The following is a 17,944-nucleotide window of genomic DNA, read 5'->3' on the forward strand; positions in this document are numbered from 1 at the left end:
ATCCTACCTGACTGATTGTTCTGTCATCTTTGCTGGATTCTTCTCCAGATCACACTCTCTAACCATAGGTGTCCTTCAGAGTTCTGTCCTGGGCCCTCTGCTCTTCTCCCTTTATACTCATTCACTTAGTGATCTCATCAGCTGCCATGGATTTAATTACCATCTCAGCGCCAATGCTTCTCAAATCTACCTTTCCTGCCCCAGTCTCTCTACTGACTTCCTATCTTGTATCTCCAACTGCCTTTCAGACATCTCCAACTGGATGTCCAGTGGACATCTTAAAATTAAACATGTCTAAAACAGAACTCATTATCTTTCCTCCTAAACCCTCCTCACTTCCAAACTTCCTTATTACTGTTGAGGGCAACACCATCCTCCCACTCCCTAATCTCATAACCCAGAGTCATCCTGGGCTCCTCACTATCTCTCAGTTCATCCCCCCCCCCCCCATATCCAGTATGGTGCCAGGGCCTGCTGATTTCACTTTCTCAAAATAACCCCTTTCTCTCCTCTGATACAGTCACCACTCTGGTGCAGACCCTCATTATGTCACATGTGGACTATTGCAGCAGCCTGTTAGAGGCTCTGCCTGTTTCAAGTTTCTCCCCATTCCAGTCTATCCCCCATTCGACCACTACAGTAATTTTCCTAAAGCACGGGTCTGACTGTGACACCCCCTACTCAGTAAACTCCAGTGGCTCCCTGTCACCTCTAGGATCAAACGCAGAGTTGTTTGTTTAGCATTCAAAGCCCTTCATTGCCTGTTATTCTCCTGCCTCGCCTGTCCCATCTTCTACGTCTTTCACCTCCCTACTTAGACTTTGATCCATGGACTCACTGTTCCACAGACAAGACAGACCATCTCTGGACTTTGAGCATTTTCTCTATTCTTCCCCCTCCACCTGGAATGCTCCCCTCCTCACCTCTGTCTTCTGGCTTTCCTGGCTTCCATCAAACCCCAGCTAAAAACCACATCTTCTACACGATCCCTCATAATTCCAGTACCTTCCCTCTGGTATTTATTACCTATTTCTCCTGTATATAGCTTGTTTGTACTTAGTTGTTTTCATTTTGTCTCCCCAGTTAGATTGTGAGCCCCGTGGTGGCAGGGACTGTCTTTTGCCTTTCTTTGTATCTCTCCTGCTTAGCACAGTGCTAGGTACATAGTAGGTGCTTAACAAATGCTTATTGACTGCCTGATCATACAAATATAAACCTGGTATTTGCTTCTCCATTTGTTGTGTTTTAGATATGAAGAAGTGCAGGGAATGGGGAGGATCTGTGTACTTCCTTAAAGGTTTTAAAAGACTGTTGGAATTTCTGTTTGTTTCTAGACACTGTTTCCAGCAAACTGCAAAACAACAATGTTTATACTATTGCCAAGAGAAATGTGGAAGGGCAGGACATGCTGTACCAGTCCCTGAAACTCACTAATGGCATTTGGATATTGGCAGAGCTGCGTATCCAGCCAGGAAATCCCAACTACACAGTAAGTCTTGCCAGCCCTACCAAAGAGGGGGAAAGGTGTTTTTTGTTATTTTTCAGGGGGCTCTGCCCTTTCCTCTTTTCAGTACATACTGTTCACAAATTATGGCAGTCTAATACTTAGTACCATCGAATACTTACAGAGAGAGTGAGCATCCTCTAAATATATATATATATATATGGATATATATTACTGTAATAACTTCTGAAGTGGTTCTTGGCCCAGTTGATTCCAAAAGGATGTGTGTTTAACCCCACAGGAGGAGCTCATATACCAAGAAGAGCAAGGAGATTCACAAGTCTTTTCTAGCAACTCTGTGACCCCCAATGTGTGTCCCTTTATCATTGAATATAAGGCAGGTTAGGGCTGACCACCAGCAGCACACCGGGAGACTTTTATGTGGAAAACCCCACACTTTGGAAATAAATGTTGTGATGAAACTTTGATTGTGCTGAACCACATATAAAATGACAGCTTCCTTTTTGCTCTTTTTATCTGTGGCCACTAAATAGGCTCTTGTTTGTCTTGGGCTGATTGTCCTGGCTCTGTAGCTTCCTATCACTTCACTCTAAGTCAGCTGGAGCAGCTGTGCTTCTCAGTAAAACTTGGACTACCTCATCAGACCTTGAACCTTTTACTTAGTTATTTGTAAACTGGAGAGTTTCAGGATTCTCCCAGAAATGTGCATTCTTCCTTGGCCTCCCTGCCCAGCTAGTTTCTCTCGTTGGAGTTTCCTGTTCTGCCTGTAACCCAGAAAGGAAGCTCTTCCTTTCTTTGGCTATTTCTTCTGGGGCTGGTTCTCTGTGTAATTTTAAAATCAGTTGTGTAAACTTCACTATAAGCCCTACCAAAATTCAGCAGTTTTCAAAATAGAACTGCTGGCATACATGATGAGGATGAGAGAGAAGAGGAGAGGAGAGGGGAAGAAAGAAGAGAAACACACACCTCACCTTGGCCAACCCTACTAACACAATGGCTTCATGACGTATTTAGCCTGTGGAAGATCTTTCCCCCTCCCTTGCCTTCCCAATTTTTTTTTTATTATTGACTTAACAAATATTAGGAAACATGGTCATTTCTATATGTAAGTAACAGAAAAAGAGGCTCATGTATGAACCTGTGGGACTCGATTAAAGTTTATGTTCAACTTGACATGGTAGTACCAACGATGCCTTGCTTGTCTGTGACCCCTTCTGAACTTCTTTTCACTGTCTTCCCTGTATTTATAAGTTTTGTTGACACTTTTCCTTTTGTATGGCTGTCATTCCCTGTGCACCCTCTCCAGATGAATAAATAAGCAAATAGATAAATAAGTGCTCTCCCTCGTACCAAATTAGTAAACAAGCAAAACAGTGTTGCACATCGTTTTATCTGAAAATGTAGATCTCATTCTGCACCTACTATCAGTCACTTCTTTGCTGAGAAGTCAGTTGCCTCCTAATCAGTTTTCTGAAGTCATTACATTGATCTGAGTTCTTGAGTCTTTCAGAATTGTTATTCTTTACAATGTAGTAACTGTATAAATTGTTCTCCTGGTCTTGCTCACGTCATTCTATATCTGTTCATACAAGTCTTCCTATGCTTTTCTGAATCCAAGCCTTTTTTCATTTTTACAATATAATAATATTCCATTAAATTCATATATCATAATTTGTCTAACCATTCCTCAGTTAATGGGCATTCATCTTATTTCCACTTCTGCTACAACAAAAAGTGTTGCTATAAATATTTATGTACATATGGGCCCTTTCCTTCTGTTCTCTTTGAGGTATTGACTACTGGTATCACTGGGGTTTCAGTGTTTTGAAAGGCTTAGTGATTTGCTCACTGTCCCAGTAATGCAAGTGCTCAGATTAAATGACCTACCCGTGTGACCATGGGTATGTTGGGCTCCCTGAGCTTCATTTTTCTCATCTGTAAAATGGGGATGTAATAGCGCCCACCTCAAACGGTTGCTGTACAAGTCAAATGAGGTAGAATGGATGTCGAACATTTTGCAGACTTTAAAGCCATATATAAGTCTTTATTACTGTTATTATTATTGTTATTTTCACAACTGCTAAGTGTTGTAGTCCGGTCTCCTGACTCCAAATGCAGTCCACTTTCTGCCCTACTACACCGTGTCTGTGATGCCCTTTATCCAGTGCTTTCTCAGTCAGCAGGCTGGAGAAAATTTAATATAGGGAAGGGGCACAAGAGACTTATCATCAAATGCTTGAAAAGCTGTTCTGTGGAAGAGAAATTACAGGGAAGCACCTTTTGGTTCAATATAAAGAACTTTTCAGAGCTCTCCAGCATAGAAGCAAGCTAACTCTCCTGTAAAGTGGTAAGCTCCCCATAGCCAGAAGTATTCAAGCAGACACTGGATAACCCTTTGTCAGGGTGTTACAGAAGAGATTGCTAGGTTGACTCCGATGGCTGGCTTCTTTTAACTTTGAAGCTTTGATTCTAAGCAAATGAATATTTCTTCCTAAGCTGTTATTATCCCTTATTAATTGTTATTTTTCTCCCATTCCTTCAGTAAACTTACAAGTCCCTGGACTTAAATAATACCTTTCTGTTGAAAAACTTCAAACTGCTATGGATCTACAGTTTTATAGGAATTTGATATTTAAAGAAACCATGGGAAATAGAAACACTTTTTGCATGAACGTAGCAGGAGGGAAAGCATCGATGGGAAAAACATCTTTGCAGCAGATTTCTGATAAGAATTTGACATCCAGGATATGCAACACAGTAGAATAACAAAGATGTGAGACCAGGAGTCATTGACCAGGGGTCTTAAGGCAGGAATAAGCAGTACTCAGAAAAATTGCAAACTCTTAACAAACATGTCACCCCATACCCAGTAAATTGGCAAAGATGACAAGAGCTGAGGAAAGTGTTGGCAGGGCTGCAGAAAGACTGGCACACCAGTCACTTGTGGTAATGCTCTGAATTGGTCATTCTGGAAAATTGTAATTAGACTTGAGTCCCCTCGATGTCCGTCTCCATAGGTCGCTGTCCCTGCTGGCCATGAGCCCCAGGAAGTGAAAGGTGACAGTTAACACATAAACCAGTTTCACAACATCTTTTTTTTTTTTGTAATAACTGGAAATACATAGATACCCATTGTGTGGGAAATGGCTAAACTAGCTGTGGATACATGATCGTAAGGGAATAATGCTGTACACAATCAGTGACAAGGATAAAGAATTCTGGGAAGACTTAGATGAATGATTGATTACAAAGTGAAGTCCACAGAATGAGGAAAAGTCTATACACAATGATGTTTCCATGTAATGTAAACCAGAACAAAAAGTACAACTGAAGGCTGTGTAATTAGAATGAACAAGCCTGGTACCCAAGAGATGAGAAAGGGTCCTTCCCTCTCCTCATTGCAGAGGGTATAATATTGCGTAGACTATCAGACATGCTGGTTGTGATGTATAGTTTTGCTGAACTGCTTTGCTTTCTTTTTTTAAATCTTTGTTACCAAGAATGACTAACTTCAGGGTGTGCTCAGAAATGAAGGTGATTTAAAAACAAAATATATCAATAAAAAATAAGATTTAAAAAAAGATACTTTGGAGCTCATACAATATTCTTGTGAAATAGAAGACTAGAATTTTTATCTCCTTGTTAATGATTATGTGGCCATGAGCAATTTCATAGTCTCAGCCCACCCGTTCTGGTGTAGTACACTCACTAGTATACCGTGCCCTGTTTTCCTTTTTTAATCTCTTAGTAAATTATCAGCACTTCATTTTGTAACTTACTGTGATTTCTATTGCATTAATTCCTTCCTGACTTAAGAGGTTTATCATAGATTCTAGATAGACTTCCAATGCAACTTGATCTACATAGGATCCTCATTTATGGATGAGACTGAATGGTTCAAGGTCACAAGGTCATAAGTGTCCAACTTGACATTTGAACCCAATCCTCTGACTCTAGGGTCATTGTGCTTTCCATCATGCTGCCCTACGTTTATGGTAGTGTTGTATTGCTACCATATAAATTAAGACAAACTTCCAAAATCCAGACTGATTTCATAGGAATGATATCATTGTTCAGATACTACCATGAGGCAGGCTGCCCCTGGAAGACTCGGTGACAACTCCCTTGTTGGAAATGTATGTGTTAGATTATCACCAACCTCTGTGCTAATTAGTCTTCCTTCTGTTTTCTTCAACAGCTGTCTCTGAAGTGTCGAGCTCCTGAAGTCTCCCAGTACATCTACCAGGTCTATGACGGAATTTTGAAAAACTAAAAGACTAGAAATGGAGGCGCCTTACCGCCCCTGCCATCTGTGCAAACCAAGACTCTCTAACTGGAAGCAATTGTGTTGATGTATAGACTCTTGAGTCCAAACCACCCTGACCCACCAAGGTAGTGACTAGTGTACTAATGTGTGCTAATGTTAGGACACAACCCTCTGGATAGTTTTACCTGCCCACAAAAGTCTGTAAGCCCTGCTATGACCACTCCCTGCCTCCGCCACCTATGAGCTTCTCCATCCTGTGCCAATGGCTAGCGTTTTCTAAACTGCTTTAGAGCCTAGTTTGTTATTTTGTAATTGAAAACTCATTTCAAAAATCTGAAAAAAAAAAAGGGAAAAAACCTGTTTATTAAAGCAAGGAAAAGTATCATTGAATCATGAATTGCACTTTATTGTTTTGTATTTTTTTATACATATTGAAATTTTTTTTGTTAGTGTAACAAGTTGGAAAGGTAAAAAGCAGCTGCCCCTTGGTAACTGAGCAAAGTGTGAGGAAGAATAGAGCCCAATCAGTTACCATGCTCTCTGTGCAGCATGTTTTCAGGAGAAACTACTTCATCCCTGGTTAATTGAATTTCCAGTGATTTTTTTTTCTTGTCTTTCCCTTTCTCCTTTAGGCAGTATGCTTTCCCTGATTTTTGTTTTCCCCAAATTGCTCTGCTTTTGGACAAGCCAGTCTCCCTTACTTGTTGATTCCAGGATACTGGAGATGTGGAGGGGGTCCCTGATTCCTCTTTGCAACAGAGAGAGACAGAGGTGCAGCTCTCAGCCCTGGGGGTCATTGAGTGATAGTAAGGAGAGGCTCTCTGCTCTGCCCCCGACCAGGTCCCACTCCTTGAAGTCCTCCATTCAGGTGGGGTGTGATCTTGCAGCTGCAGAAGCTGAGGCCCAGACAGGAAAGGGACTTCCCTGTGGTTCCAGGCTACTTCGTGGTATAGCTTGGGCTGAAATTTGGACCTTCTGGCCCCCTTCTTGCACGCCATTCACCTCTTCCCCTGCCTTCTATGTCTCGTGCTTTGTGCCTGTCTGTGTTCTCTCTTCTGATCTTAGCACCCCCTTCAGTCCAGCAGCTTTCCTGATGCCTGCCAGTCATATGAAGGAGCATGCTGTAAAATACAGATACTACTGAGGAAGCAGCCCCCACTCCCACAGGCCCTGGGCCCAGCAAGCTCAGCTCAGTGATGATGCAGGTTGGAACTGCCACAAATCCCTTGCCCTGCTTACCTTCAGCACCTAATTGCTGTGAACAGTTAGGATTAGCTTGGAAGGGGTTGCCAGTTTTTATCACCACATAGTATCCTAGGAGCTCCCCAAGTCCCTCCTTTGTGATTGGACATGATTTTTTGAAAAATATTACAGCATCTGAAACACCAACTTTGTTTTCTTATTTTCTTCTCTGGGGACTCATCCTGGCATGGCCCTTTTGCAGTTAATCCCTACAATGTCAGCCTGAATCTGTGGGTGCCACTAGCCACCTCCAACCTTATCTGCTATTTCCTGAGCTCCAGGGCCCTGTTGGAGGCTGAGAAAAGGGTTGCTCTTTCTTTGATCCTCCTGAGCAGACCTCAGGTACTTTAAGACAAGACCACTGGCCCCAGCACTCTGTCTCAACCTATCAGTTCTCAAATTCTGGGGATTCCCACCAACCCCAAGCAATGGACTGAGTCCATAGAGAAGAGTACTCTAGAGGACGTTTGTTTTGTTTCCAGAAAATGGGGCAAGAGACCCACCAGATGGCCCATATTGTTGGTTGTGCATGATAAAACAAGCTTGGCTTTAGTGACCAGACAGGAAGTAGGAGGACCGCCATCATCCTGGTATGTGCCACAGGCATTCCAACAGCCATGATTCTGTACTGTGTGAAGTGTGCCTGGCTTAGACCACTTGTAGGTCACCAGCTTTAAGTGGAGTGGCACCAGCTTTAAGGCCTTTTGAGAACCCAAACAAGGAGTCATGGAGAGGATACCTCCTGGCACCTGACACCAACTGGTGACTGCTAGTGTTTCTGAAAGATGTACAAAGGTGGGGGGGGGGGGTTAGCCCAATTGTCTGCATGTATGTCAAAAAGAGGAGGACAAGAAGGACCATGAGGTCTGCTAAATTGGCATTATTGGTGTAGCATGGAAAGCCAGAGTGGAGAGATTCTCCCTCAATGATTCAGCATCTCTGCTGAGAAATGCTAGCCCCCGGAAAGTGAGGAGATGATTAGGGGCAAGGGTCAGACAGTTGCCTTCATGTGAGGATGTGTGCCTCTGCCCTAAAATGGGAAGGCCAGAGGCGCTTACAGTCACTGTAAATCATGGGGTAGAAATTGTTCTCACTTGGCCAAATGGAGTGAGCCAGTCTGGGACATCTTGGTCTTTTGGAAAAGTTGGTCACTGTGCACTCTTTAAGTCATCCTTACACATGGAGCACAATCTCTCCAACTCTCTTTCAGAGGGAAACAGATGTTAACCAGCTCTACACTCTTTCCCTTTAGTGCTTTTAGACCATGCCTAACTTAACGGATTGTGGGGGGTGTGTGTGTGTGTGTGTGTGTGTGTGTCTGTCTGTCTGTCTGTCTGTCTGTCTCTGGGCATGAATGCAGGGGATAAAGGAAAACAAATATCCAGAATTATTTTGCTGTCCAGAGGTTTCTTCCAAGTGTCTCCCCTCCTGGGCCTGGACTTTATATGTGTCTGTTCTGTAAAATATGAAGCTGTGGAAACAGGCAGGGTGGGGGTTGGGAATGGGGATGAATATACCACCCTGTGAATGCTTGTCATTCTGTTACTCCCTGTTGGAATCTTGGGGGGGAGGGGGGAGGGCTTCTTGGCCTGTTGTCCTTGTCAATAAACTCATTTACACAAAATAAAAAGTATGGTATGTGCTTTGTTCCCTGAGCTGAAGCACTTGCAGAAAACACAACTAAGTAGAGAAACTATCTGAGCCCAGCCCTGGAAAGGTCATTGACATCGCCCTCTTAAAACTCCTTATTCTGTGTCCTGTTAGGCCCTGTCCCTGGGCTTCAACTGTTGCTCACACATGATATCTGAAATTGTAGTGATGAGGATTCACAGGTTTGTGAAAACATCTCCTGACAGCCCTTGTGACCCCCCTCCCCCAGTCCTGCTGCATACACCCACAAAGCAGTGAGCAGTTAAGGGATGAGTCCCTGAGTACCTGATCCGCTTCCTCTGTCCTTATTCCCTGCCAGTCTCAAACCTCGCCCCCCCAGCCCCAACACACCCAGATTGCTCCAAGGGCATCTGCCAAACAAAGGCAGCCGCTTCTTCCTGCTCCACGGCAGGCAGCCAGGGAAGCAGAGGGGTGGAGAGAGCCACAGGGGCTGGAACCCCCGACACTTGAGGGGCCTTCTGTTGCTCTGCCCTGAGACAGAGCTCCAGCTTCCTGCCTTCCTGGGCATCCCACTGATTTCTCAGGTTTTGAAGTAGGTCATACTAATGTACCACACAAATCAGCCCTTAACCCCTACCTTATTTCAGAATACATGGGAATGCCAGTTTGCAAGCCTAGCATCTGATGAGCTTCGTGGTATTGGGGGATTTGGGGTAGAATTTCAGAGAGAGTAACCTTTGAATTAGCTAATCTAACCTCTGTTCCCATTGTGTCTGTATTCCCTATTCTCTGGGGAAATATCCATTCAGACTCCCTGTAAATCAGGGATTCTTTAACTAAAGTCTGTTTTTAAAAAACAGTATTTTGATAACTATCTTTAATGTAATTGGTTTCCTTTGTAATCATCTATATTTATGCATTTAAAAACATTCTGAGAAGGGGTCTATAGGTTTCACCAGACTGCTCACCTCATTCATGACACAAAAAAAGGGGAAGAGCTCCTGATGTAAATGAAGGCGACCGTGCAGGAGGACGATGACACTGGAAGAAAAGAATCCATGAGTTCAGTCCCTGGACATGGTACAGTTTTCCTGGTTGTATTGGTGGAGATGGCAAAGAGAATGAGAAGGTCTGTCTGGTTCTTAGTAGAGTTCTCTGGACCAGTGGTTTAAAGATGAGGCCAAACTGGGGGAATTCATCCCTGTGACCTCCGACTCGGACTGCATGAGAGAAGGTATCAGTCTGGTGTCGTTGAAAAATGAGTAGTTCTTGAGACATTTGGGTAAAGATTCTCACCTGTTGGCTCTCTTTCTCCTCTTCCACTACGTGGGAAAACTGATAGAAATCGGTCTGCCCCAATCCCCTCGGCCATACGTGGAAAATTAAAAGTTGCTTGTCTCAGGAAGCAAGTCTGGGGCTAGGCAGGCACCCGCTCTTCAAGGTAGCAGTTGTTTGTCACCCCTCCTTTCCCAGAATGGTAATCGGGGAAAGTCCTGGGATCAAAGATAAACAGGCAGGAAGCAGCTGAGGAGTTCCACCCCAGCTCATCCATGATTGCCTTTTCTGGCTCACTGAGGGGCCCGGATTTCTTTTCCCCACCACCCCCAGCTCCAGCAGGCAAGAGCCTGTTTATTTTAATACCTGGTGTGGTACTCGAAAAAGATAGCACCTCCCCCGTTGTTACCCATTTCTAGCTCCTAAAGGCTAATCCTAGAATCCCAGCCAACCCCCAGGCAGTGATATTAGCTGCAAGGATGTTTCTTGAGAAGTTTCCCAGTTGGCTTCAAACTCTTCATCTCGTTTTCTCATTTAGCTTACGACCTGCCATCCCTAAGGCTGCCAACAAAGGGAAGAGATTCTAGGCTGCAAATAGGGGTTCCAGGGGTTTTATTGACAAAGAACAATGGTGTGGTGGAAGAAAGTTGAAGTCGGAAGGCCAAGATTAACATTTTGGCTCTGCTACTGACTACCTGGATGGCCTTGATTCTGTTTCTGTAAAATGGGGGGTAAAAGTGTACTGCATGATCTCCAAGAGTGCTTTCAGGTCTAAATCCTGGGAACCTTCTAGACGTTAGAATAGTGGTCCTTACCCTAGGGTCCACCAACCTGCATGGGGTCCATGCATAGATTTCAGGGGTCTGAGAATTTGGATGGGAAAAAAAATTTCATCTTTATTTTCACCAGCCAATCACTAAACTTTTTTTTTTTAACATTTCTGTCAATTTGGAATTTTTAAAAGCGTATTCTGAGAAAGGGGCCATAGGTTTTACCAAATTAATAAAAGGGTTCATGACAAAAGATCCTTTAAGAATCCCTAGTCTAGGGCAGCAAGGTGGCAAAGTAGATAGAGCACTGGCCCTGGATTCAGGAGGACCTGAGTTCAAATCCGGCCTCAGACTCGTAATGCTTACTGGCTGTGTGACCCTGGGCAAATCACTTAACCCCATTGTCTAGCCCAAAAAAAAACCAACAAAAAACAAAACCCAAAAAAACAAAAACAAGAATCCCTAGTCTAGGGCAACTTTTCAAGGCCATAGTGCTGTCTGAGACTTTTCATCTCGATTTGGGTGAGAAAGGGAAGGTAATAAGCATTTATGTAGCACCTACTATGTGCCAGGCACAATGCTAAGCACTTTTTTTTTTTAAACATATCTGATCCTCACAGTAACCCTGGGAAGTAGGTGCTACTATTATCCCTATTTTACAGTTGAGGAAACCGAGGCAAAAAAACTAAATGACTTGCCCAGGGTGATACAGCTAATAAGTATCAGTTCAAATTTGAACTCAGGTCATCCTGATCCTAAGCCCACAGCTCCAACCACTGTACCACCTAGATGCCCCTGGGTGGGCTGGAAACTCCTACACCCCTGAGTTCAGATATCTCTGACCCTTCCTCTTCCCTCCTGAGGTAACTGATCAAGCAACCTCCAAATCAAAATGTGGATCCAGGATGTTTTAATACTGTTTAAGAAACAAGCAGGAGCCAAGGACTTTGGCCCTTGTCTTTCCAGACCATTTCTCTTTTATCTCCCACTGGAAAAAGCTGGGCTATTAACAATGCAGATGGGTTCACAGGTTCTGTGCCTTTCCAGCCCCCTTGCAGCAGGCATTTATAGTCCGCACCAACCCAGCCTAAGGCATATTGGCAGACCCAGGTGCGTGTTTGTGTGTATTCAAAGAGGTGACTTTCTAATTTTCAGCCAACCTCTGTTCAGGCTGAAGTAGGACTGTAGACTTGTCAGAGTGGAATTGGAGACAGGTTAAGGCCCTGGAGGATGCTGTAGGCGGGGCTTTGTTCAATCCAATCCAAAGTTTTCCCAATACATATTATAACATAAGTCCACTTATCCCCAACCTAGCCTAGTAATTGACCGATGCATGCTATCTCAGCTCTGTGCCTTGCCCCTGGTTGCCATCCGGCCTTCCTCTCCTTTCTCTCTGGGTTGAGTTTGTTGCCAAAAAGAGCCCAGCCGGAGGGAAGAGGAAGACACTCTGTTCTGAATGTTGCACATTTCTAAGGTGGGGGAAAGGGAGACAGGAAAGCTTGGTTTTCCCTGGAAAGATATGAACGTGAACCCCCGAGATCCTGAGCTTCTCTAATCAGGACTCAGAGCCAAAAAGAAAAATGTAGAAATGGACTTTTGGCCTCCTGGTTTCCCTCTCCTTCCTCTACCCTTTTTCAGAAAATGAGTAAAAACGGGGAAAGGCGGGGCAGGTCAGCGTGATGGACCGGGTGCTTTGTTGTCTGGAGTCCCCAAATTCAGCCAGTGCCTGACACACTCTGGCTTATTAAAGGACGTTGAGCTGTAGACTGGGCGGGGTGGGGGGGGGGGGAAGGAGAGGCACGACCGCCGAGAAATCCGCTCACAGCTGTTCGAAGGCGGGTCTTCCTCCTTAGTCTCCCCCTCATCAGAAATGTAACAAAGTTACCTTGCTTCACCCCAATACTCCAGCGGGGTGCTGACCATGGTAGAAAACTTACACCGGGGGCCAGGACAGTCTTGAGTACAGTCGATCGATACTTGCTGGCCGCTTGGACAGAGGAAAGCCAGAAGTAAGACTTAAAAATAGCCGACTCATCCTTAGTCCTACTCTCCTCCCTTGCCCTGTCCTATACCTCCCCCAGACTTGGGCTGACCTGATCCCAGAACCTATTGGAACTGTCCCCCCGCCCCCGTCCTTACAAGTCTGTGTGTGGAGGCAGGGGGGTCCTACAGTTATACTTAAAAATACCCTCTGGAAGGAGGGAATGGGTAGGAATGGGGAGGGGGCCTTGGGAAAGAGATTTTTTTTCCAAAGAAAGGGCGAAGAAAAAAAAAAAAGGTTGAATGAGTGAATGTGTCAGGCTCAGGGACCCAGCGGAATCCCAGATCAGGGTCCCCCCCCCCAACCTTCCTGCCGGGCCCCCGCTCTCCTCCCTCCCTCCACTGCGAGCAACGCGGGCTCCGGAGGGAGAGAAGGGGCAGGAGATTTAAAAAAACAAAAAAACCAAAGAAACCCCGAAAACAACCCCTCCAATCTCCAAACCTTCTTCCTCATCTCCTTTCCCCCACCCTTTCCCCCGACCTATTTCAGCAGGTAGGGGGCGTCCCACCCCCCCCGCCCCCCAGGCGGGGGAGCCGGGGAGGGGACAGCACCGGATACACGGGGAACCCCGGCCCCGGGCCCAACGGGGCTGGGGGCATCTAAGACGGCCCCGGGTAAGCGGCCGAGTTGGCCGGAGGGTGGGGGTGAGGGCGGGGGAGAGGATGCCGCTGTGGGAGGGAGCGCACCAGGTGTGAGCCAGCAGTTGTGGGGGGGGGGGGTGGGCATACTGGGGGGGGAGGGCCAAGGACGCTGGGGCGGAGGGGGGGGGGTGCGATGAGCTGGGGAAACTCTGCGCTGGGGCCACGTGAGAGGGTTGTTGTTTGGGGTGGAGGGGAAGAGAGATGGGGTGGGGGGTGAGAGTCTGTGGGATGTAGAGAAGCAGAATTGGGGAAGCTGATCGCCCTGGGAAAGGTGATGGGGAATGTCGCTATAGGGAGGTAGAGGATGCAACTAGGGACTTCTCCATCTCCTGAGCTACTGCCTATATGAACTAGAACCTGGCTCCCTCATGCCTGGGCCCCTGGTCTTGAGGCCAGGACCAGGGCACGTGAATGCCTCTGCCAAGGTTTACCTACACCCAAACGTGCATAGCCGGACTGGGGCACACCCTGTCTAGCCCTCACCTTCCTTAGGTGCTCAAGCTACGGGTCTTCAGGGAAAGAGATCCTAGCCACTCGGTCAATTTCTTTCTTTCTCCCAGGGCTGATTGCATTTCACAGGCCTTGGGAGAGCTTGCTGAGGTCTCAGTCCTGTTTTTTCAGACTGCAGTCTTCTCCCCCATTCCTCTTTCTGGGGGCTGGGATTGAACTATTTGAGGGTAGAAAGGCATGGTATTGCAGGATGGTGGGCATTGCCTTCCCCACTCTCCAGCAGGGTCCAGCATAGTGATGGCAGTAAGAGGCAAAGCACTGTGGCTAGATCAGACCTGGGCTTCCTGGGAGAAGGCCTAGGGACTTTTTCATTCCCCCTCTTCCCCCAGCCCCATAGTTCTGCCCTGCTGTAGTGGCTCTTTCCTTCCCTGCCCCCAAGAGAATGCCTGCATTTCTGATCTGACAGTGTGGATTGGGGACATAGTAATCAAGGCACAAAAGCAGGCAGGGCCTATCTCGAAACCAACCAGGAATAGCCAGTCCTGGGACAGTCTGAGTGTCTCCCCTCCAGCTTCAGGTCCTGTGCTGTGTGGCAAAAGCAGCCAGGGCCCTTAGTGCCTCCTCTGCAGCCACAGTTATTCACTCCTTTCACAGGATTGCCTTCAGTCCTGGGGATGGTTTGTTATGTAATTAACCTAACAGAAGCTGCTCGCTGCCCAAGCTGTAGTGCCCTTGAGTGTCTGGGTCTGGAGAAAACATGTGGAATTGTTCTGGAGGAGGAGAATGATGTGGGCAGATTTTAACAGCTGGTTGGCCCCTCCAACTTGAGTGGGATGAGGTTTGAAGCACCCATGTGTATGTGAAGAGAATAGGCATCCACTGAGAACACACATAGTAGTCAGGATACCCTGCAGGCTTGCACTGACTCTCAGGAATCCTCTAAGGGGACATCCAATATGGATCTATAAGAGCTGCTGTGCTTGCACTAACCAGGCACCACCAAGCATAGAAACAGATGTAGCCATGGAAAATACATGTGGAGGACCTAGATGGAGTTCATCTGAGGTTCTCCCTGGTTCTCTCCTTGTGTAAAGCTTAGAGTAGGAAGAGGAAAGGAATGGGAGTTTTTTTTTTTAAACCCAGAATGGGTAAGATGGGGATTTTACCAGGACATAGGGGCAGATAGGTGGCACAGTGGATAGAGCCCAGGGCCTGGAGTCAGGAAGCACTGAGTTCAAATCCAACCTCAGACACTTAATAGCTATGTGATCCTGGACAAGTCACTTCACCCTGTTTGCCTCAGTTTCCTCATCTGTAAAATGAGCTGGAGAAGGAAATGGCAAACCACTCCAGTATCTTCACCAAGAAAACCCCAAATGGAGTCACGAAGAGTTGGACACGACTGAATAACAACCAGTACGCATTTGAGTCAGGTATCTTGCCCCTGCAGGCCTGCCGGAAGCCGTGGAGCAGAGGCCGGCAGGGACAGCAATGGTCATTGCTGACGGTGGCTGAGCCCCCAGCCCCTGGAATATGCAGCCCGGGAGGTCCTCCGGAGGCAGCGGCGAGGACGCGGAGGCGGAGCGGGGCCGAAGGCATGGTCTCCACCTATCGGGTGGCTGTGCTGGGGGCGCGAGGCGTGGGCAAAAGCGCCATCGTACGCCAATTCCTTTACAACGAATTCAGCGAGGTCTGCGTGCCCACCACTGCCCGCCGCCTTTACCTGCCCGCAGTCGTCATGAACGGTCACGTGCACGACCTCCAGATCCTAGACTTCCCGCCCATCAGCGCCTTCCCTGTCAACACGCTGCAGGTAGGAAGCGAGAGTGGCTAGTTTGTCTATGCGGGGGGGCCTGATATGTAGACTCCGCCTTCCATTGTGCTCGACCCCCACCCTAACTTCATTGACTGCTTTCATTAGAGTCCACCAAAATTGGGGTTCCAGTCCCCAGACTGCATGTTAGGAGTTGGGCAAACCCACTTTTGTCTGGTCTAAATCCCCTTTTAAAGATAGAGAGGGCTGTTGTGTGCAATGAATAAGATCTGTAAAGGGCAACTATTATTAATGACTTACCCCAAATTGCACAAGTAGTAAATGGAACAGGATTTGAACTCAGGCCTCAGACTCCATCCAATACTAGCATTTTTCATCACTACACCACATTGCCTTTCCTTGTCCAACCTCCTCATTTTACAGGGGAGGAAAGTGAAACCTAGAGTGAGTTGACCAAGTTAAGCTAATAGTAACAGGGATAGGAACTGGACCTATAATTGCATTGACCTAGGGAACTAACTCCCTCTCCCAATGCTGGTCCTCACCTCTGCAGTTTATGTCTTACAGAGTTGCCCGGAACACTTAGAGGTTGTGATTTGCCCAAGATTGAAAAGTCAGTAGTGAGACTTGAATCCAAGTAATCAGTAAGTCAATCTACATTTATCAAGTGCATACTATGCACCAGGCATGCTGCTAAATGCTGGGGATGCAAAGAAAGATAAAAGACAGTTTCTGCTCTCAAAAAACTCACAGTCTAATGAGAGAGAAACATGCACATAGCTATTTACAAACAAGCTATGTACAGGATAAATGGGAAATAATCAACAGAGGAAAGGTATTAGAATTAAGAGGGATCAGGAAAAACTTCCTTTAGAAGGTGAGATTTGAGCTGGGACTTGCCTCTGTAATAATATCATTTCTATAGTGACTTAAGGTTTGCAAAGCAATTTACACATATGTATAGTTGCTTGTATATGTATACATATATAGAAATACATATTTGCACATATGTATTTTACATATTTGCATATTTGCCTATTACCTCATTTGATGGTAATAAGTGAAGGTTAATAATAGGTGAGCCTTGGAAACCAGAACTCTAGAATTTTATTTTGGCTATGGAACTTTGAAGGTATCTCAGTTTCTTCTTAGAGGCTAATTCCTGACCAACTTCTAATCCTCTCCTGTTTTTGAAGAGAGGTAGCAATGGACATTTCTTCAAAGTCGGGAAAATAGGAAAAGGCTTAGAGCCTCATTCTTCCACTTGAGCAGCAAGACAGTAAGAGGGGTCAAGAGCTCCAGAGTAAGAGCAAGCTGGCTATGGTTAGCAGTAGAGGAGCCTGGATTCAAACCCAGGTCATTTAATTTCAAATTCAGTGCTCTTTCCACCCTGATAACACTGCTTTCCTGGTCCTTTTTCTTTTTGCCCTATCCCAGACACTTTCCCACTCTCCTGGACTCCACTGAGAATGATGTTAGGGAATCCTCACTTCATAGCCCTGGCTTCTGGTGACAACATCCTCCAGGGTTTTGAGTCCAGATCTCTCATTTTCTGCTACTTCCCTCATCCCTTCTGGGACAAGTTATACCTGTCCCAACCAAACTCCCACAGGAAGGGAGATAATGAATGTGAAAGTAGACCTTTATATAATATGTAAGCTATTATTAGTATTGGGACAGAGCTATGGTGCAGGCTTGTTCATTAGGGAAGTCTTACAGCTCTGCAGACAGTTTCTAGAAGTCATTGGAGAAAAATATGAGGACACAGTGGGGTCACCCAGCATGCAGAGGACTGAAGGACTGGCTCATAGCAGCAACCTCTCTGACTAAAACTGCAGAGGTTAGGATGGGGAAACAAAGAGATAGGTACCCAGAACTCATTCCATCCACCCAAGTCAGTAACCAGGGCTTATGGCAGTCAGGTTGGTCTCATAACCACTATTATCTCTGCATTTCCATCAGCCAGGATGCCAGTGCCAAGGACACAAGACAGAGTAGATAAAGAGTTTCAACCAGGGCAAAGCCTGAAGAATGGTGGTGGTCAGCGGCTGAAATAAGGAGTGTGTAAACAAAAACTTTTAGTCCACCTCTTGAGGTTGAAGAAGACTGTTGTCTATCGTCAGAGTGGCCAGCTTGATCTTACTCTGAGGCTCTCGAGCCCTCTTATTGTCTTGCTACTCAAGCAGGACCATGAACCTTTCCTCATTTTTGGACTTTGAGGAGACATCTTTTGCTACCTCTCTTCAAAAACAGGAGAGGGTTAGAGGTTGGTTGAGAATTAGCCTTTAAGAAGAAACTGAGGCATAGATGCACTGTCAAAGTTCCATAGCCAAAATAAAAATCTACAGGTCTGGTTTCCCAAATCTCTCTCTCTCTCTCTCTCTCTCTCTCTCTCTCTCTCTCTCTCT

At 45.9% G+C, this 17,944-nt stretch overlaps 2 protein-coding genes and 1 long non-coding RNA gene across 8 annotated transcripts in view; 2 read left to right on the forward strand and 1 right to left on the reverse strand.

Annotated features, from left to right (window-relative positions):
* AP2B1 (adaptor related protein complex 2 subunit beta 1) overlaps positions 1-6,129 on the forward strand; it is a 130,837-nt gene extending 124,708 nt beyond the window's left edge. For all 3 annotated transcript variants that reach the window (XM_027862486.1, XM_027862485.1, XM_027862487.1), the window contains 2 exons: positions 1,335-1,489; positions 5,664-6,129. In XM_027862486.1, the coding sequence (XP_027718287.1) occupies positions 1,335-1,489; positions 5,664-5,738 (230 nt within the window). In that variant the 3' untranslated portion in view covers positions 5,739-6,129. The remainder of the gene's footprint in view (positions 1-1,334; positions 1,490-5,663) is intronic.
* A 290-nt stretch (positions 6,130-6,419) lies between these two features.
* Positions 6,420-12,615, reverse strand: LOC114043388. Of its 3 annotated transcripts, none has more exons than XR_003569098.1 (4): positions 12,516-12,615; positions 9,882-10,078; positions 9,554-9,626; positions 6,420-6,829 (listed from the first exon to the last, which is right to left on the reverse strand). It is a non-coding gene; the product is annotated as an uncharacterized LOC114043388 (long non-coding RNA). The 3 variants fall into 3 exon arrangements; XR_003569099.1 differs by having other exon boundaries at positions 9,554-9,805; positions 12,516-12,597; XR_003569097.1 differs by having other exon boundaries at positions 9,554-10,078; positions 12,516-12,597.
* Positions 12,616-17,944, forward strand: part of LOC114043387 (ras-like protein family member 10B) — a 12,764-nt gene continuing 7,435 nt past the window's right edge. The window contains exons 1-2 of one of the 2 annotated variants that reach the window (XM_027862492.1): positions 12,616-12,639; positions 15,213-15,575. In XM_027862492.1, the coding sequence (XP_027718293.1) occupies positions 15,360-15,575 (216 nt within the window). In that variant the 5' untranslated portion in view covers positions 12,616-12,639; positions 15,213-15,359. Of the gene's footprint in view, positions 12,640-12,970; positions 13,286-15,212; positions 15,576-17,944 lie in introns of those variants that run through there. The other variant, XM_027862491.1, reaches the window with a different exon arrangement.

This window comes from Vombatus ursinus, unplaced genomic scaffold (genome assembly GCF_900497805.2).
Source record: "Vombatus ursinus unplaced genomic scaffold, bare-nosed wombat genome assembly UNPS02014768.1, whole genome shotgun sequence".
NCBI classification, from domain to species: Eukaryota; Metazoa; Chordata; class Mammalia; order Diprotodontia; family Vombatidae; genus Vombatus; species Vombatus ursinus.